The sequence below is a fragment of the Pan troglodytes genome, chromosome 6 (genome assembly GCF_028858775.2).
Source record: "Pan troglodytes isolate AG18354 chromosome 6, NHGRI_mPanTro3-v2.0_pri, whole genome shotgun sequence".
NCBI classification, from domain to species: domain Eukaryota; kingdom Metazoa; phylum Chordata; class Mammalia; order Primates; family Hominidae; genus Pan; species Pan troglodytes.
Genome location: NC_072404.2, coordinates 137,409,241 through 137,431,245, shown reverse-complemented (window position 1 = coordinate 137,431,245; position 22,005 = coordinate 137,409,241). Strand labels below are relative to the sequence as shown.

General features: G+C 34.4%; 1 protein-coding gene across 4 annotated transcripts in view; it reads right to left on the bottom strand.

Annotated features, from left to right (window-relative positions):
- Positions 1–22,005, bottom strand: part of PTPRZ1 (protein tyrosine phosphatase receptor type Z1) — a 190,407-nt gene that overhangs the window by 40,361 nt on the left and 128,041 nt on the right. For 2 of the 4 annotated variants that reach the window (XM_009454089.4, XM_001144786.6), the window contains exons 11-13: positions 17,117–17,163; positions 7,845–11,400; positions 2,453–2,597 (exon numbers count right to left, since the gene is read on the bottom strand). In XM_009454089.4, the coding sequence (XP_009452364.3) occupies positions 2,453–2,597; positions 7,845–11,400; positions 17,117–17,163 (3,748 nt within the window). The remainder of the gene's footprint in view (positions 1–2,452; positions 2,598–7,844; positions 11,401–17,116; positions 17,164–22,005) is intronic. The other 2 variants (XM_003951117.5, XM_003951116.5) reach the window with 1 other exon arrangement.

Sequence of the window (22,005 nt, the reverse complement as noted above, 5' to 3'; positions counted from 1 at the left end):
GCTGGTGTGCAGTGGCATAATCACAGCTCACTGTAACCTTGACTCCTGGGCTCAAGTGATCCTCCAGCCTCAGCCTCCTGGGAAGCTAGGAGTATGACATGCCCTACCATGCCCAGCTAAATTGTTTATTTTTATTGTTTTTGTAGAGATGGAGGTCTCACTATGTTGCCTGGGCTGGTCTCAAACTCATGGCCTCAAGTGATCTACTTACTTCACCTTTGCAAATTGCTGGGATTACAGGTGTGAGCCACTGTGCCTGGCCAAAATACTCATATATATTTTACACTATGACACTCTGCATTCAAGGTACCTAAAGTGTTATTTGTGAAGAAAAAAGAAATATCTTATTGAAGGTCAAATTAATATATTTTTGACTGGTAATTTTATCTTTTCCCCATATAATGCAGATGAAATGACACATTATTAATAGAAGATAGAAACCTCTCCAAATTTTAATTTTCCATGAAATATCAAATTGTATTAAATAAGATACTGATTTCCAAATTTTCAGAAAATATACTTGAAAAGTAACACAGATTAAGAAACGAATTTCAATCTTATAATTATAAACCATCTGACATCTTTATTGGAACTTTGTACTAGCACTATTTACTATGAAGCAGAATTGGTCATATTCTCCATCTTATTTTCAATTCTTAACACTGACTCCCATTAATTAAAAAGGTAGTTTGGTAGGGAAAATCAGATTAGATGGAAACCTGTAATCTGAATACACATATCAATGTGGTAAAAAATTTGGTCAACAAGTTCAGTGGGGAACGGGGAGAAAAGCAATATTTATTTTTGTTGAACACACATTTATGGATTATGGATTATGTTCAAAGCACTCTGCTAAGCATGAAACCTTTAGCAAAAAAAAAAAAAAAAAAAAGAATCTTTGGCAATTATTGGAATCACCGGGATACAGACCAAAGAAACCAGGTTTGTTTGTTTCTTGTTATAACAAAATAGACTCCTGACCCATGTAGGGTAACAAAAGCATGATCTGTTCTCCATAGTGTGCAGTCTACTCTGTTCTAGTAAAGGAAGTCAGATATGAAATACAGTTGATCATGAAGACATTCTACCCTAGCCAACCAATGTCCAACTACATGCAACTATTAATACATGCTCCAGACCTCACTGTGTCCGAAACATCCAATAGCTTTTACTCAAAAGACAGCTTATTTCTACTTCCCGATCTTTGCACCTGCTGTGTCCCTGCCTGGAATGCCCTTTTCCTTTCCTTTCTGACTCCCACAGAGCTTGAGTCCTACATTTTAGTTTACACTTGCCCTGAGCATTCTGGCCTACCAAGCTTCTTTGTTCTCTGACTACTTTTAGCACTAGATTTCAACTGCTATGCATACACTTTTGTGTAATATTTTATACATTTTTATAACAAATTCTTCCCCCTCAATAAGCATATATTTCTTCAAATCACTGACTCTTTTTTCATTCATTTGTTCATTTTTGATATTTCCTGATGGTTAACACAGTACTAGGTATGTGGGAAACAATCAATAACAATGGTAAATATTTCAGAAAAAACCACGAGAATATATTTTGAGAGAACACATAAAGAGTGCTGATACAAAGTTACAGAATGATGCTGCTAAACAAAAAAATTATGTATCTTCTGAACAAAATTCTTTTTTAAAATAAAAGTATGCTATACTTTATAAAAGTACTATGCTATGCCCTTTCTTGGTTTACACATATGATTCCTTATATCATCATAAAGTCTTTGTTTTCTAACAGACACAGTTATACTGACCTATGTTCCTCATAAATACACTAATTTGCTGTGTGTTCTGCTTTCCACAGGATGGAAATTTTATGATGGGTACAATTATTCTTGTCTTTAGGGACTTAATAGATTATTGACAGCGAAGCTATATTTCATCCCCAAAGCAAATTATATGTATCTTAAATGCCTGTGCATCTTAAGATAGTCATTAGCTGTAGTCTCTAATTATATTTATAGTTTAATTGCTTGATTTTACTTTTATGCACAGGTTATCATTTTTATCAGTATGTGCAGTTAATACACATCTTGTACAAACTCTTCTGTCATTGAAAAACAATACTTAGTATTATATAAAAAATGTTTTCTTAATTTTTGGAATTATAACAACTAATGAGAAGCTTAGACTTATGTTAAATGCTATGATGATATCTATTAATTAGATTAACATGGAAGTACAACTGTCAAAATACTGTGTTAAATAGTAACAGGTAAAAGTTTCTCCATTTTATCTTTAATTGATGTATGAAGAACAATTAACTCCTTCATTATTGTGCCTTTGGATTCACAAATTTACCTTGAATAAATTAATGGCAGTTCTCAGGTAAAATACATTTTGAATATGCTTTGAAGACCTTTCAGATGAAATATGGGCAAAATCTGAGTTTTATGAATTAAATTTTCCAAAACAAATACTCAACTTACCTCCAGTAGATGAGAATACCCACAAGAACCACTAGACAGATAAAAGTCAGGGCTGACACGATCACAAGGGGTATAACTGCCTTCTTCTCGGATTCCAACCCCTCAGCTAGACCAATACGAGACTCATGGCTACTATTACTGGCCTCTGTAGTCGGAGAAAATTGAGAGAATTGATATTTAAGGTGAAGGAAAAGTCACAGCATTTTTCAACTGATTAATTGCAACCTTCATTGCTGTTACTTACCTTTAAAATTTTGACTCTTTGATGCAAAGAATGTCTACAATTATAAGCCAATTTAATTAAAACAAAGTTTAAAATGTAAGGCAGGCTATTAGACAAGAAGAACTACAACATCCCAGCAGAGATTGGCACCCAGATAGGGGTGCCTTGGCAACAGGTAAGCATAATATTGCCTTGAAAAGCCTTGTTAAATAAGAAAAATCAAAGTAGTGTAATTTAAAAATCACTACTGTTTTAAAATAGAATGGTCAGGAAAAACAGCGCTAATTACTGAATCACCATATATAATTTTCTAAAATAAATTTAAATAGGATTATTTTTAACCCTGCATTAGGTAAATAGTTAGAAGCAATTAATAATTTCATGAAGAAAAAAATCTTGGGATAACTCTTCTTATATTAGGATAACCTTTCAATCCAGTAATCTATTTCAATTTTAAATATAGATTGGTTTTAAATGTTATTTTGAATGTTCTTCTTACCCATTGTTTTATTCTATGAAAAAATAAAAATGCAATTTCAGGTGAATTGGAGGAATATGTAGATCTAAGAAATTCTTCTGAAATATGCAAGTGTAAATAATTAAAAGTCCGAATTTGGTCCTTGAGTTAATTTTAAAAGATGACACATGATTATTTTGGGGGCCAGTCAGGTACATTACTGTACTAGCGCTTTGAAAATCACTTTAACTAGAGATTACCTTCCAAGTTATTAAAAAAAGAGTTTCAGAACAGTGAGTGTTTGTGGCCAATAACAATCCTTCCTCTTTGCTTTGAGGTGTGTTCAGTGGGAAACCAAGATGATTGAGCATGAGAACGGTTTCTAACATTACAGCATGCTAACAGTGCTACAAAAAGCCCTTATATCTACCTGCAGACATTCTGAAAGAACCACATTTGAGTTTCCCATCAAAATCTACATGCCTTCTTATGCACTTGGCACTTCTGATGCTTAAGTAATAGGAGACAGAGAAACTTAACTTAAATATGTATTTAAGAAAATTGAGACTAATATAAGTGCACATATATAGCATTAAAATATATCTAATTGGAGAGAACTTAAGATTTAAAATAATAGCTTTCTTCTGTTGATCAAGGGTGATAGCAGAAAGGGCCAGGAATTTAATCCACTAATAAAGGGAATGTATCAGGCTGGGTGTGGTGGCTCACGCCTGTAATCCCAGCACTTTGAGAGGCTGAGGCAGGCGGATCACTTGAGGTCAGGAGTTGAAGACCAGCCTGGCCAACATGGTGAAACCCCATCTCTACTAAAAAAAATAAAAAATACAAAAATTAGCCAGGCGTGGTGGCGCACACTTGTAATCCCAGCTACTTGGGAAGCTGAGTCAGGAGAATGGCCTGAACCCGGGAAGTAGAGGTTGCAGTGAGCTGAGATCACGCCACTGCACTACAGCCTGGGCAACGGAGTGAGACTCTATCTCAAAATAAATAAATAAATAAATAAATAAATAAATAAATAAATAAATAAATGTAATGTATCACAGGAATATAAATGGCACACACACTTCCCAAGATGTTTGGTCTTATAACTATAAATGCATTTACTAGGAAAAATGGAATTCAAAGGTGTGATTAAAAATCATAAAACTGTATAAAAAGTGAAAATGTTCTAAGCCAACTCAGCCCTGAGTTGTAGCTAATATTCTTGTAAGAAAAACCCAAGACTCCATTTTTTAAAATGTTAATCCTAAGCTCTGGCCATTATTTTGTGGAGACTCATTTAGAATCATCTAGTCACCTAAATAACCTGATGGTGAATGAATGCAATGAGCATTTCCTTATAAAATTTAGAAAAACATCTTATTTTATACATGGTTGTCTTCACAGTTTTTTCTATTGTAACTATTGTTACCTAGATGGAAAGTAAGTGTGTCAGTAATAAATGAAAACATTCACTTAGCAAAGTCCTTGGTACCTCATTTAGTATAAATGGTGGTTAATATTATTATCTATATCAGATTTTCTTGACGTTTGATCCCCAGAATAGCAGCATCAACATCATCATAACTTAGAAATGCAAATTTTAGGCTTCGCTCAAACCATACCAAATCTTCTGAACCAGAAACTCTGTGTGTAAGGGTCAGCAATTTGTGTTTTGACAAGTCCTCCAGTTGATTTTGATCTATGTTAAAGTTTGAGAACCAGTGATGTAGATTAATATATGTACGAAGTAAGCTTATAAAATTATGCAGGTCTTCAATGGCCACAAATTTTCAAAGCAACATGTATATGGGTATATATATATATAATTACATATTTCATTTATATATGTATAGCATACATATATATGAGATATGTCCTATCATATATGTCATATATATAAGATATATAATGCATTATATATGTAAATATACCATATACACATATTTATATACAGACACTGTATACACACATGCACACACATATAGTCTTGTGTATAAACTTTTCTCAAAAGTGCTCTGGGATATTTGATCTTAAATCCTTTAATTAAGGAGTCAGAATGATCAAACTATGGCATGAAACCTAGCTCTTTTACACAAAATAGGATATCATATGAAAGCACAGACAATCAGTTGGTTGCTTTGTGTACTATAATGAGGAATTAATTTTACTGATTTTATTTTTATTTATTTGAGACTAAAATATCTCCTTGAGATGGCTCAGTAGTATATATGAGTTACCTAAATTAAAATATTTAATTAATAGGTAATTAAGAAATAAAAAACTAAGATTAACATTTTAAAAGATGTTTTGAGAATAAGATAGTATAATTTTGGTATTACAATTTAAGCATTACATTTATTTAATTGGCCCCTAACATGAAAGCATAATCTTTAAGAGATAGACATTTCCAGGCTCAGTTTTGTATTTACTCATGTGACCTGGATCAAATAATCTAGTATCTTTGGGTGTCAGTGTACTCATTTATAAATTGTGGATACTAATATTTGCCTTATCTATAGTATTTTAAAGAACACATCCTGTAAATTGTTCTGCATTCTAGAAATACACCATAAAATCTTAAGTTTCAGAGCTAGTCTGCATGCATTTGATAAAGGGATATATTCAATTATTGGATAAGACAGATTACATATGATTTTATAGATACAGTTTTTAAAATAGGCCAGAATTTTCCCCTAATCTTGTTTGATCTTATTTACTTCACTAATTATGTTACTTGATAATGTTGGATGTCATATTCATATTGTTTTATCCTAATTAGTGGGAGAACATACTCTTGATAATTAAATAAAACTAATTCGTGCACTGAAGAGAAACTTGCTAAGCTTTAGTCAATAATTTTCGGTTTAGCATCTCATTATATATATCCTTCTATAATAGTATAGTCTAGCAAGAACGTATCAATGTCACTACCTGGTAAGACAGATAGATGGATTCCTGATATTTTCTTTTAACATAAATCTAATGAACACTAAAAAGCAGCTACTATAATTGAGAACAGATAACAGTTCATATATATGACAGCACTAATGACTATAGTGACCTATGGATTCATTATTCATTCTCACATATCAGCATTTAAGTGTTTAAAATGCAATGTTAAATAGGTATCAATTCAGAATACAGAAAAAGTTTTCTATCAAAATGTACAAACTTTTAATTGCTGCTGCACTGAAGAAAAAATATACAACTAATTAAAAAGATGAAATCGCAAAGAGGAAAAATATTCTAATGAGACTGATGTCTATGTTCTGGATTACAAATATTCACTTTTATACAATGAGTGCATTTTGTTACATTAGCCTATCATTTAACTTGATGTTAAGATTTAAATAGTTTCATTATTAAACTTTAAGATACGTTCACATTTAATAAAAGCAAATTATAAAATTCTTATGACCAATTCAATGAAAGTATTACTTTTCTATACTTAATAGAATTGAACTTCCCTCTTCTTTCCATTGGCATTTAAAGCAGACATCTGTATTATAAACACTGCACATAATCTGCTCTAAGAAACATCTGGTCAGTAAGCTAATTTGCATAAAATACATTCACAAATGAAATTCATTTCTACAGAAAAATGTTTAGTGTTTTACATCTTGTGATACAATACCTATACATACTGTACAGATTAATGCCCATTATTTAACTTAAAAAAGTGTGTAACAGCAGGCATAAAGTAAAATGTATTTTGATGGTTTACACTGCCCTCTTTAGGCAACATTAAGATAAAGAAAGACAAAAAAAATTAAAAATTTTTTTAACTTCATTATTAACTCTCAAAACTTAGTACTAAAACTTAAAAAATAAATAAATAAATAAATAAATAAATACCTCCCTGGCCTGGTGCAGTGGCTCACGCCTGTAATCCCAACACTTTGGGAGGCCGAGGCGGGTGGATCACGAGGTCAGGAGATCAAGACCATCCTGGCTAACATGGTGAAACCCCGTCTTTACTAAAAATACACAAAATTAGCCTGGCGTGGTGGTGGGCGCCTGTAGTCTCAGCTACTCGGGAGGCTGAGGCAGGAGAATGGTGTGAACCTGGGAGGCGGAGCTTGTAGTAAGCCGAGATTGCGCCACTGCACTCCAGCCTGGGCGACAGAGCGAGACTCCATCTCAAAATTAATTAATTAATTAATTAAATAATAATAATAAATAAAGCTCCCCAAGCTGATATGAATGTGAAAATTAACTAATTCCTTTCTACAGGGGTGTGTCAGAGAGAAGTGCTTATGTCACATTACTCTCAGATTTAATAATTCATGTTATAATTAAATAGAATTAGTTTACAACTTATTTTAGAACAAAAGTATGAAAATTAAAATCATCTAAAATAGCATACTCTGATCTTGTTTTAAACGCAGTGTACTAAAAATGTATTATGCAAACAGAATTGCCCCCACCCATAAAAGGCATCCTGTAGAGTATGAAATATTGACAATAAATAAAAATTGTTTTGTCTATTTTGGAGAGAATTAAATTAAAAACCAAAATGTGTTAAATAATTGTTTGAAATAATAAATAAAATTATACTGCAGAAACTGGAGACTGATTTGTTGAATGTTTTGATTTTAAAAATGATGATGTACCATTTTACCAAATTTCTATCTTTCTATAATTTTCGTTTTACTTTTAGAGCAAGCAAACCACCACACCTCAATCTGTCCTTCTGATCCGTAACTAACCTGCCTCTGAAACGTGGAACACTTCTGAGTTCTCGCTAGTAACAGATGGTGTTGGGGACTGTGGGAATCCAGGAGTTATTTCTGAGTCACCTGCTGCCAGGATCCCTTCAGCATCTTTTTCATTAGTGTCTGCAAAACTGAAATCTGTGGAAGTCTCATTCTCATTAAGGCTATCTGAGGTACCTTGCCCTGATCCACTTTCTTCATCACTTGTCAGAACTGCCCATGCTTTAGATTCAGGGCTGAGAGGAAGCAGAGCACTACCAGTCTGAATGTCATTTTCCTCTTTTCCATCATTGTGCTTTTGGGATAGCCCATTTGCTGATGGTGATTTACCAGGACTTCTGTCCATACCAGTTTGACTGTCTGAGGATACACTTGTGACTCTATTATCTTCTTCAGAATTCTCAGATAGTGAATATGAGATTGGATTATTCTGATCCATAAGACTGTTTTCGTGGGTGTCTGAATCATTCATTACCTTTTCCTGTGATTCTCTATAGGATGAGCATGACATACACTTATGAATGGATAAGCCATCACTATCTCTGTCATCATCATCATCACCATCATCATCATCAGTGTCACCATCTTCACCACCACCCACTAAACCGGCACCAGATTTGGCACTATGACTCAGCTCAGAAGTTGCCTTAGAAGGAAACAGCAACTTTGTTGAGGTTACAGAACCATCTCTGTTGGGAGAAACAGCTGTAATGGCAACATGCCCATTTCCTATAGGAACAGAATGATCAGTAGATACAAATGTATCAGAAGCAACTGTTGGAATACCAGCAAATACCTTACCAGTAACAGAACTTTTGGTGGAGGTTAAAATTTCATCGGAATGTATAAGCTTATTTATTAGTGTATTTAATGGTTCATCAATTGATAAAACAGGTGTAGCAAATACATGCCTTCCTTTTGGGGGATGGGCCTGGTTAATCTCCAAATTGGCCGTTTGGAACAACTCATCATTACTGTACAAAGAAGGTACCACTTGGTGGGAACTTTCACTTTTTAACAAAACTGGTTCATATTTCTCATTTGCATAGGAAATGGTCAAACCTTGAAGTGAAGCAGAGTGCATATGAGAAGTAGGCGACACATCAAAAACTGGTACAGATGTAGAATGCAGCATGTTTTCACTTGAAGCAGAATTTGATACAATGAGATGCAACATTGTAGAATTAATTTTATCAACTTTGGGGGTTTCAACCAATATTGGATCACTAGGCACAGCTGGAAGAACAGTTTTAAGCAAGGTGTCAACATCAGAAGCCTGAAAGGAAGGTTGTAGCAATACTTCAGTACTAAAAGAAGCTGAGGTCTCATAAAATAAGATCTGAGTTGAAGGAGATAACATTTCACTAGAAGCAGGGTCAGAGGATGCTGGCTCTGAGTTTGCACTAAGCACAGGTTTAAGCGAAGTGTCACCAGATGCTTGAGAGACAGTATGTGTAGGTTGAACTGAAAAGTTATTTTCTGGAACTTGACTAATCTCATGATCAAAAACCTTAGTGGTGGTATGAGCAAGGGACCCTGGAAACATGCCCTTGGTGCTAGAAATGGAAACAGAGGTTTCTTGTAAAGATGCATTCAACTTATTTACATTATCATACATGTTGGGCATGACTGTGCTTTCAGAAGGGTAAACCATCTCATTGAAAGAAGGAATTTGCAGTTCAGTCTCATTTCCATATATTATTTCACTTTTAGAAAGCGCCTTATTATCATCACCAAACACAGATGTTGTATATGTAAATTCAGCTACAGAAACAGGTGAAGAAATGTTAAGGGCTGTCAGCCCATCTGTGTCAGGTAAAAGAAATTCACTATCAGAAGAGGCTCCAGACCATTCCCCATCACCAGAGAGGGCATGAGTAGGCTGCAGTAATGATGCAGTTGGGGTTATTAACGAAGACTTAGGTATTGGTATATGGCTAGGGCCGCTAAATAAGGAACCCTGATAAGTTACACCCACAGAATCATGCACAGGTATTGCAGAACTGTAAGAAACAGTGAAGATGTGTTGGGAGCCCTCATTATCAGACAAGGCATAAGAAGGTTCAGGCCCTGAAGAACGTGCATGCATCATGGCATCACTGCTGGGTGGTTCAACTTGAGAAAACATAAGCGTTTTATAAAGAACACCAGATTCACTACCAAATTCCAGCGTCTCTGAAGCAGCATGAGTAGTGGACAGCACATCAGAATACTGAGCAAGGCTGGGCTCTAATAGCAAATCACCCCCAGCCACTGGCAGAGAAGCATGCAAGGGCACCTTATCACTCTCGGTAGCTGAAGTAACTTGTGGAAGGATTTGAGAAACTGTATGCAGATGGCGAAACAATTCACTACTGAAGGAAGCAGAGGAAAATGGAAGCAAAGGTGCACCATCATAGGAAGACAGGATGGATTCAAATGACACATCGACACTGGGAAATACAGGCGTAGCATGCAAGGCCGAATCACTACTTGAAGCAGCAGGGGTAGTGTTGAGGATCTGATTGTCAAGCAACAAAGGGGTGACTAGAGGAAAGACTTCACTACTGTAGGAAGGTTGAAGAGGTGTCTCACCATTGTATACCGGTTGGGTTGTCTGCGAGTGTACCACGTTGACCGTGGAGACCAAATCCTGTTGTCTGGAGGATGGGGTAAAAGCATGAGGTGTTACCTCAGTTGGGAAGTAGGCGAAGGTAGAATAATGTGGCATTTCCAGATCTGTAACTGAGGGACCCTGTGACATCACTGGGCGTGCAGAAAAGGACTTGGTTGTCTTCTCAGATTCATCAACACGTATCTCAGTGTAATTAGTCTGGAGAAAGCTCTCTCTGCCTGATCCAACATCGGGCTGTGCTGTTACGTCTGTAGAGCTAGGAAACCACACATTTCCCTCCATAGAAGGATCCTTTAGTGATTCTTCTGAACCTGATGAAGTTGAATCTTCGGAAGCATTTCTAGCAGATTCTGGTATAAGGACATCATATGTTATTGTCTCTGGGTTTTCGGAGGAGAATATATACCCTTGGGATATGTTCTCAGAGATGAATGGGATAGCAGAAGTTGCGGGACTGGAGCCTGAAGAATCTTCAGCTCCAGTATCAAGCTTGAAACTGGTCAATAAACTCTCCTCCTCATATTCTGTTATAGAAACTGTATTTAAGGATTCTGCAGTCCCCGACAAGTTCATATGTGGAGATCTAAGAACAGTTTTAGAGCCATCATTTAAAGAGGCTGAAGTACCTTCCACAGTGTGAGGTGGCAGTTCAGTCACAGTCTGAGAAGTCAAGGAAATATCTTTTTCTGTGGCTAATTTAGTGACTGGTTGGGAAGTGGAATTTAAAGATGTGTTGGGAACATCACCCTTTCCAGAGAATTCACTTCCTCTTGTTGGGGATCGGTTAGTCTTGGCTTCATTGTATTTCGTCCCTATGCGATTGTAGTGTGTTGTGGTAGAAATCTGGGGTTCCTTTTTCCTGATTTGGTTTGTAGCACTGTCTCTACCAGGATTCACAATAGCGCCTTCTTCAATGTCTTTTCCCTCTTCCTCCTCCTTTGAAAAGCAAACAAGATTTAATGAGTCATAAGGAAATAAGAGAAAAAGAAAATCTTCATATCTTACACTGCCAATCATCACTTGTGGTATCTTGGGAACTTCTCATCCTCATAAAACACCATTCTGTACAATGCATACCTCTAACCTACAACCTTTACCATCCGCTCTCCGGGGGAGTAATTAAACGTAATGAAAACACCTAATTTATGGCCGCCTTTATTTTAATGCTATGGAAAGAAGTGGTTAAATGAATAGATACCACATATTTAAAAGGAAGACACACTGTAGTTATTTATTGACAGTGTTATTTAACATGGCATTTATTTTATTGTTTTTATATTTCTTTGTTCATCAGGCATCAAGGTAAATAGCCATTAGCTTATTGTAATAAGAATTGGCGATGAAACTATTTTAAAGACCAAAGTAGTTGAACATTCAGAATATTTAATTATATCTATTTAGAGCAAATCATAATTTTAAGGTCATAATAAGGGGAAGATTTAGAACTAAAAGAGGTGTTTGGTTTTCTTTTCCTTTTGTTTTTTAATATTTTCCACTTAAGACTTAGGCAGATATTTCAAAGGCAACTTGTCAATATATGATTCTACTCCTAGTTTTTTAATTTTGTGTTTCCCTTAGAATCACCATTCAGGAGGCTGAATCTTCCATGCAATGACCCAGGAGGAGACGTCTAGTCTTCTAGCTAGAAGTTAACCAAGACCTATGCTTTAAGCATAATCTTCATTGCATGGAAGATTCAATATATGTATATATATACGTATATGTGTATGTATATACATATACATATACGTATATATGTACATAAAACTGGGCATATTATATCTAATTATATACTTAGAAAACTCAATTGCCAAAGTTATCAAGTTTTTTTTTTTTTTAGTTCATGTGGGACATGATTTTGTCAGTATCTTTGTACCCAACAGCTTGTTAGAATTGTCATTTATTTGATCATCTATTAGATATTTTAAGGCCATGTTCCTTAAAAGAAAAAAATTACTGAGTACAGCCATTGAGAACTTGACCAATATCAGTAGAAAGAATCTGAATCTTAAGCCGTGTGTGCTCATGAGCATGTGTCATACACACGGAAATCTGCACTGTATGAAACACACGATTCCAAGCTTAATGGCAGCCTCATTATTTACAGCTTAATTATTTGGCTGGTTGTGAGTATCTTCTGAAGCATATGTGACAACTTTAGGAAGTTAGTGCACTTGATCTGAATTATATTGAGTGCTAGAAATGGCTACTCTCTCAGATTCCCTTGAAAAATTTCCTTACAAGTAGTCAGTATTCTTTATGAAGTTTTACATTCTGTGTGATACCTTGTTCACAAGGACCACCTGAGAGATTTTCCCAAATAATTTCCTAAATAAAATATTCCTATAATCTACAAACCTAAAAACTTAATGCAAAAGGAAATGAGAATAATTTGCCTTGACTTGCTTTTAGGGAAAATTGGTTGGTGCCAATTATCTCTTCTTTCCTTAGAAGTTCTCATAAATATTTGTTTTATAATGTGATCCAGAGTTTTGCTGGGGATCAATGTTAAGCTTGGCAGTGTGGAGTTTCTAAACTCTTCCTTGTTTTTGCAAACCTAAATATTTGCCTAGTTTTCTGGTATCACTCCACACTCTTTCTCTCTACCAAAACTCTGTCAAACCTTCATTTTCCTATCCTTTCCTCCCATTCTCAGCAGATGGCCTTCCTGTTTTCAGGGAAAATAGAAGCCACCAAAGACACACTTCTTCTTAACATAAAAACAGGGACCAACCAAGTTATCTCTGCCCCTCCTGTCCTGTTATAACTAAAGAGTTGTTTTCCTTCCTTTCTAAAGCTAATTCGCACTTCTGTGTTTTAGATCTAGTCCCTATCATGAACCTGGGAATTGAACATAATTGAGTAGTTCAGTCTATTTTGTGTTTCTGATTTGTTTTCTCAAATTCTCAAACAGATAATTCTCATCAGCTTAAATCAACTCTGATCTCTCTTATTTAAAGGAAACACAAAGGAAAACCTCTAATTCACCTTCTAGTTATCATTCTACTTCTCGTCTCTCCTTCACAGCAAAAGTTCCCCAAATATATGTCATCCATTTTCTCTATATGATCTAACAATGTCTATTGACTTCCACAATAATATTACATTTCTTTCTCTTTGCTTATATTTCCACATAAATATCCTTTATCATATCCTCCTATAAGCAATGTAAATTTTCATAAAATTTTTATTGTAACATAATGCTACACACCTCTTCTTATTACATAGTTGGGAAAAAAACTATGCACACATCAGATACATATGCGTTCTATAAACTTTATGAGGTTCAGAACCTCTCAGAACCCAGTGAGGGTGATTAGACCTTCATTAATCCTACCCTACCATATCTTGTTGATCTCTGTAAGGTCACATTGGCTATGTCAACATTTTAAGAAGAACATATCATTCATACCCTATGATTACTTTATTCATATCTGACTACAAATATTTTAACAAATACTCTTTCCTACAATTTCTTTATGGAGTTATTGTGACTCTTTCTTCCACTGTAGTTTCGATCTGTGTCATATGTTATCCTTGACAACTTCATTTTTAAAAGTTAGTGTAAAGCCATGATCATGCTACAGATACTTTGTCTTGCAAAGTCATACATTTCTGTTTGGAGAGGATCTAAGAAATATCCTTCAAACTCTTTATTTCTATATTCAGGGATTAAAAGTCATTACGAATATATTCCATGCATTTTCCAGCCTGTCATTCATTCCTGCATGAAGCAAAGGAAGTGAATAGTGGATTGGTTAAGAAGTGTTTTCATCCCATCTCATAATCATGCTCCAGGAAGACATATTATGACATGGGTCTCTTTCAATTTGACAATATATTATTAATACAATAGTTAATTTCAATAGCAAGAACTACTACCAATTTACCAAGCCAAGCTTACCAATCACTGCTCCTGTATCCTTTATTTTAAATCCCCATCTGTGTGGTGGTAGCTGGTTCCCTCCCCCTTGGCAGTACCAAGGATTCTTCCAGCTCAAAGAATTAGAGCTGCTGTTTCTTTGGGTACTACCACCATGGGTAAAGCCCCACAAACCAAATAAGCCTAATGTCATAAGAATTCTTTCTCCTCCTCATTTTCCTGTAGATCATAGCCTTCTACCAACAAGTAATGACATTGATTTTTAATTCTACTCTGCCTTCTCAGGTGACTCCTTCCTCAATGTGTTATATATTCTCATTTTGCTTTCCACAGCCTCTCTCCACCTGTCTCCATTCATTCTAGGCGGGTGGCCAGAGAATGTGGTTATTCCTTGGGAGGTTCCTTACCTAACTGGTCACCACAGGATGGTGCTATCCCATTACAGAGGCCACAGCATCTGCTGTGCCATTCTCTCTGCACCTTCTCCTTGCCCTCTTGCCTTTCAGTTTAGATGGAACAACGAGTCCCTGATATCATTCATACCAAATGTACAATGCCACCCCTTGTTTGTTTGCATTAAGACTTCCCACACCAGTGAATCATCCTTTTTTATTAAATTAACCTCCATGACTCCACTTGAGTGTGGCATCTGTTTCCTGTTGGGACCTGGGCTGATGCACGGAGGCTTTTTTTTTCTCCTATCTAGGAACTTTTCTCTGACTACAACAAGCCAGCCTGCTCACATATCTTCACATTCTTCTCTAACAGGAAGATCTGCTTGTGTTTGTCATATATGTACATGGCGAGACCAGAGGCACCATGACAGGAATAGCTTTAGGTATCTCTATTGTAGAGTGTATGACAAAAATAAAGATATACCTCCATTATGTAAGTGGAATAAGCCAGGAACAGAAAGATAAATACTGCACGTTCTCACTCTTATGTGGAAGCTAAAAAAGTTGATCTAATAGAAGTAGAGTGTAGAATAGTGGTTATTAGAGGCTGAGAAATGTAGTGGGGAGGGGGCGACAGGCAGAGATTGGTTAAATGATACAAAATTACAGCTAGATAGGAAGAATAAGTTCTAGTGTTTGATAGCATATAGGATGACTACAGTTAGCAATAATATATATTTTCAGATAGGTAGAAAAAAGGATCTCAAATGTTTCCAACACAGAAAAATGGTAAATGTTTGAGATAATGGATATGCAAACTACTCTGATTTGATCACTATATACCTCATAAATACGTAGAAGTATTATATGTCCATTAAAAAATGGAAAATATTTTAAAATGTATATAAAGTCACATGTGTAGCCTATTCACACAGCTAAATATTATACTAAATACAATATTATAGTTTTATGTAGAAATTTACTAGTAATTAACATTGGAAGATTTTAAATAACTTTTGTAGGCTTATGGTAAAAGTTGCCTTAGGGTTAATGGCAATAGAGAAGAAAAATAACTAAACATGGATCTTGTAACTAAAGTAACTAAGCATGGATCGTGAATCATGGTAATGGGAATTACTATGAAAAATAATTGATCGTTCCTTGGTCCTTTCTAAAAAGTATGTGATGTGTAAAACTTATATAAAAGACGGAACTTAAACAGAATATCATTTAATACATGGCACCAATTACTGAAAAAAGGGCTTACATCAGTATGTCAGACCCATTATTTGAATTAACAACTCAGTACAAATATAATTTCTTTTTTGACTTAATTCTGTTGATCGCTTGTATGTGTGTGTGTATATATATATATACACATATATGTATATATATATCTCCATATGCATGTGAGCATGTATGTATATATACAGATAAAGTTATTCTAAGCTGAAATCTATAAACTCCTGTTACAAAGTAGACTGGTCATTTTGGTAAAATAGTCCCTTGTAAGAGAGACTAGCCATAAGATACATAAAATATCAAGATAGTTTATACCTATGAAAGACCTAATTGTTATTTATTGCTAGATAACAGCACTAGTTGTCACACTTTTATCAGCTCCTACACAATCTATACACATGTACACATTTGTATTATCATCAACAATAGCACCTGAACTGAATATATAATTTCAGTTATGATGAACAGCACATTAGGGCATATGATGAAATATAAAAGATATTAAACAATCATTTTCTCTCTATTTAAAAAAATAAAATAATGTTAAAATTTATAGTCTCAAATACCTATAAATTTTATCTTTAAAAAGTATAGACTACTCGTAGTATAAGTGCCTGTTGTCAGCACAATGTTCTTTGAGTAAATGAATATTTATCAACTTAAATAATAAACAATTTAAATGGGCAAAAAATATATATACAATTTATATTTTGGGCCACATTTATCGTTAATCTATCAATCGTTGGTTATTTATATATAAACTGTAGAATGTTAAGAACTGGTTAAATATAATTTTAGTTTTTCAGAAAAATTTGGAGACTAAAAAAATTCCAGTTTATAGCTGTAGTGCATAGCTATAATTATTTTTAAAGTTCATTGTTTTTTTCTTCATCACCATTTATATTTCTTGTTTTTTAGTACTATACCAATCAAAACATCTTTCAACTTCTTCATAAGAGAATCATGTATATAAATTATGTGACTATCTATATATAAAGCTTAGCAACTAACCCCACAAACAATGAATCATACACACAACTTCTATTCATGTGGCAATACCTAACACCCAAGCAACAATTCAAAATAGACCATTTAATATTAAAACATTTGAATATAAAAATGGCTATGATACCTTGATTATTTCTTCAGTTCCAATTAATTCAGGGAAAAGATCAAGTTCTACAAAATTAAAAACAAAATTATTAAAGTTTTTATTCAACTATTTCGGCCTTTGTGGATTTACCTTTGGGTGAAAGAGAAAAAATTAAAAAGAATAAAAAAGTTAATGTCAGCTTTGAAAATACAGACTTTCTCACAATAAAAATTCCAAATTTTAGTTTTCAACATTACTGAACACTACAACACAACACTACATGAGCTTATATGTAACTCTACCCAAATCTTGATCTCTACCTCCCACTCCACTCCCTTCCCCATTTCCCCTGCCCCTAAGTCTGACTGAAGCTAAGAACGGAGAGGAGGTCAGTGAAACTGATAAAACTGAGTGTAAAGAAACGCAAATAATTTTTCATCAGTACAGAGTTATTTCATCCTTAGCAGGGCTGATAAAAGCATGGTTGGGGAAATGCCAGGGATTTTCTGGAGAATTGGTAGAATTTATTTTCTTATTTAGCTACCTCTTCCTTAAGTTTCTATTTTGACTAAGGGACAAATAATTATCTTTACTCCTCAAATCTGGCCTCATACCTATTTCTATACTGGGTGCTGCACCAGGTAAAATGAAGAGTGTTTTCTAGCAGGTTCCAGCCTTGCTGTCAGCAAGAAGAACTAACAGAGTGAATCTTGTGCATTCTCCCCAGGGAAACTCAGCTAATGCTGTCCACTTAAAGAATCTGATGACCAGAATCATTCATGTCTGTTTGTCCCAACAAATCAGAATCAACATATATCTCAGTTCTAAAACAGGACCTGTCAGGGAATGTCAGGAAAGACTAAGCTGGTTCTTTCTCTCCTAAGAAGGAATCTAGCCACTCTACCACGTTACTGAGCGGCCAGAGGAGAATTTTTCTTTAGTCTTGGTCTGAGTTGCCTGGGTCATTAGGAAAATGGTAGACAAAGTAACTGTGAGGTTTGAGCATTATTATAATGAGGTTCTTCAAACTCCCATGCCTTTATGGAATCTCAGGCTATCGCCAAAATTTATGCTCTGCACTATCCTAATGCTGCTTATGTTCTATGTTTTATGTCCTCAAAGGAAATGCATACTCTATAGAAATTTCAAGGTATAACTGAACCAACATTAAATGTTTATCATACCCAGGTCTGTTTTCCAATACAAAGTTTCTTGAGTTTATTTTTTACCAAGACTGCTGGGTATTAATATATTCAAAACCATAAAATGAGAATTTATGTAAAATCTGTTAAGCATGCCTAGCTTCCAAGAAGATTCAGATAAAGTTCATACTCTTGACAACTTGGCTGTTTCAAAATTACTTACCCTAAACAACTCCTGTAATTTAAAAAGGAAAGTACTCACTAGAAACAATCACAATCTTACTTTTAATTCTCACTTTTTTTCTCGTTAAAACTAACCATGAAGGACTTTGGAAATTTTATTTTGATCATTAGTGGTCTCCTTCTTCTATTTCTCTTCTTATGAAATCCTTTTCTCACTGTCTGTTCTTCATGCTCTTTATTCTTTATGTTTCCAAACTAAAGTGATTTCAATCATCTCAAACACTTGTGTCTTTGTAATCGCCATGCAAATTAATACATTTGAATTTAAAAATGAGATGCAACTAAACTGTGACAGACAAATGACCTTCCTTACGATTTTCTAAAAGCTATAACTAAAGAAGTTCATGCATATAAAAAATCTTCAAATTAAGCCCATTAGACGATACCTAGTTTTATTGAAAATAATTTGAAGTGTAGCCACTCTTTTTCATAGAGTGTTGAAATATTTAATGCTCATAATGGCAAATCATAATCAAATACTTATTAGTGGTACACATACTGTAGGCTTTTGCTCTGCCAAGAGGTTATACAAAAATATCAAGTATTTTCCATTTGTTTCAACATGACTAAGAAGGTGTTCAAAATTTTTTAAAAATGGTCTAACTCCACCTAACTTCATACTTTTAACGGGCAAATATAATTTTCTTATTTAATCGTAATAAGGGTTGGGGAAGGGTATGTATAACTATCACATTGAGGATTTATTTCCCTTTTTCTTTAATATTTTTAGTGTGTATTGCATTAGACTTATTTTTATCATTTTACCAGAGCATCAACTAACTATAGGGATTATGGTTTCTATTCTAGTAAGTTACAATACAGGGTTTTAATCCAATCACATCCCCTAAAGAATATTAATGACTTATAATTGGATTACTGTTTACTGTAATAAAAGCAAGACTTTTTCTTTGGGCCTCCTTGGCTCTGGGAAAACATGTGTAGGCCTAGGCACGTCTCCTTGGCACTCTCATGGGTAAGCACCCCCAAGTGTTAGCACATTCATATTACTGCATATAAACCCACCTTGAAGCCTCTTTATTCTGGTTTCCAACTGGACTGAGATCATTTGAACTGACTGAAATTCCCAGGAATACTTCAATACCTCTATTTCTTAGAATCCAGAAGTCTTTTGCTGAGTCTCTTCATAACAATTTTGAAATAAAATAATTTGGAAGATTGTTTCTATCTTCCTAAAGATTTTGAAGCCATAATTCTGGAACTGTGAATTCAACATTCTGAACTCAAAGTTTAGCTCTGCTGATGGGCACAACCTCTCATATTGGGTACCCCTAAACCTGCTGCTTTCTCACAAGTAATAACTGATATTTTAGTAACCACTGGTTTGAGTCAGGCACTACCAATATATTAAATAGTTCAAAAATTATACTGGCTTATAGAATCATCTCCCTTCATCAAAATAGACTCCATAAAGGCTAGAAAAAAGTCAGATAGTGAAGAACTATCAGTATTTTTTGTTTTGAGTGAACACTTAGAATTCACATTTTTGTAATAACTGAACAAAAACTGTTGACTCATTCTGGTTTTGTTTTGGGACATATGTAATGTTAGATTAAAAAAACACATTAGGAACACATTAATTTTCTATAACACAAAAAAGCAACACTGATGTAGGTGAGCAAGCAAGGCTTATTTAATTGTTTGAAGATAAGCCAAGTTTCACAGTGCACGAAATAAAAGCAATGTAGACCGCAACTGCTTCAAACTATAATTCTGCATATAATAATGTAATAACACTAATAGGAAGGATGGTACAGGTAGAGTGAGGACAGATGTATGGTGACTTAAGACAATTGTTATACAACTGAAAGCACACAGTAACAAGAAAACTGTGGATTTAATTCATCATGCATTTAAATCTAACACATATAATTATCAAGGCCCTAAAACATGTACTTAAATAATCCCTCCAGAGCTGTATGTTAATTAGCTTTATCTTCTATATGAGAAATAAACATAATTATCTTAGTAACAATAAGATAAATATATTTATGAAATTATTTATTCATAAATGTAACTACGAAATCTTTTAAAAGAATATACATTCCTTTTTAACATTAAAAAGGCTCCTTGATAAATTTAATTTCTGAATGCAAACTTACACATTTTTTTAAACGACAATTTGAAATAATAATGAGCATAGTTTATGGTGATACTTTTGTACACAAGTGTAATTAAAAGGTACAAAGAATAAAGTAAGCAAATTATTAATTTAAATGCATAGTTTTATCACATTTAGGAAGTTAAAGGCACTATTTGGAAGACTGAGTTTTTCTTCAGGGAAACTGATTTAAATATTTGAAATCTGGCCAGGTACGGTGGCTCACGCCTGTGATCCCAGCACTTTGGGAGGCCGAGGCGGGTGGATCACAAGGTCAGGAGTTCGAGACCAGCCTGGCCCACATGGCGAAACCCTGTCTCTACTAAAAATACAAAATTAGCTGGGTGTGGTGGCGCATGCCTGTAATCTCAGCTACTCACGAGGCTGAGGCAGGAGAATCGCTTGAACCCAGGAGGTGGAGGGTGCAGCAGGCCAAGATTGCACCACTGCATTCCAGCCTGGGTGACAGAGCAAGACTCCACCTCAAATATATATATATATATATATATATATATATATATGAAATCTATCAAAGAATGACAGCAATTATAAATTATCTTTTTCATTTCTTTTTAACAAAAGCAAAAAGCAATACAATATTTAGTAAACAGTTTATCCTAAATAATAATAGAATTATTAAATAGGCTACATTACAGTTACCAAGCTAATAAAATAACATGATTAACAGAATGAAGTGGTATTAATAAAAACCATGAAATAAGCAGCAAACTCAAAAGCCACTTACATCTATATTAGTCACACAAATAATAAAATTCACTAATCTTGTAGGCACCAAATCTGTTTTACCAAGCCACAAGATAGTATTACTGTCAAGACTTTCATTGGGATATATTTACCAAAGAAACAATATTTAAGACAATGTAATTTCAATACTAAATTGTAAATATGTGGATAAAATGCCATTGCAGCCTTTCAGATCAGAAAGAGTAACTCCTAAGAGAACCAATCTTTTCTTTATAAAAAATAGGATAATCCCAAACTTTGGAGGAAGAGGTTTTTGATGCAGGAATTTTTGGTAGAAATAATAGGGAATAATCTACCTAAGTCTGTAACCCTTAGCTTTTAAGAGGCATAGCATATCAAAACATCAAATCAAATACCATCTTTTACTAACACATCATTACTATACAAAATGCCTTAAGAGACTGAGGCATCCACGGAGATTTAATGGTGTATCCGAACAAGCATCTCATTATTACAACGTTCAATAGTGTCCCGGTCCTTTAAATAAATAGAAATTTTAAGTTTTAATAATATTTATTATTTAGTACAAATGTGAAAATACAACAAATGATAGAAGAATATTATACTTTGTGCCAATATAGAGTCAGTCTAACAGGATCACTCAGAAATCACTTATGGAGAAAATACATATTTAATCTGTTTCTTTCATATGCAATAAG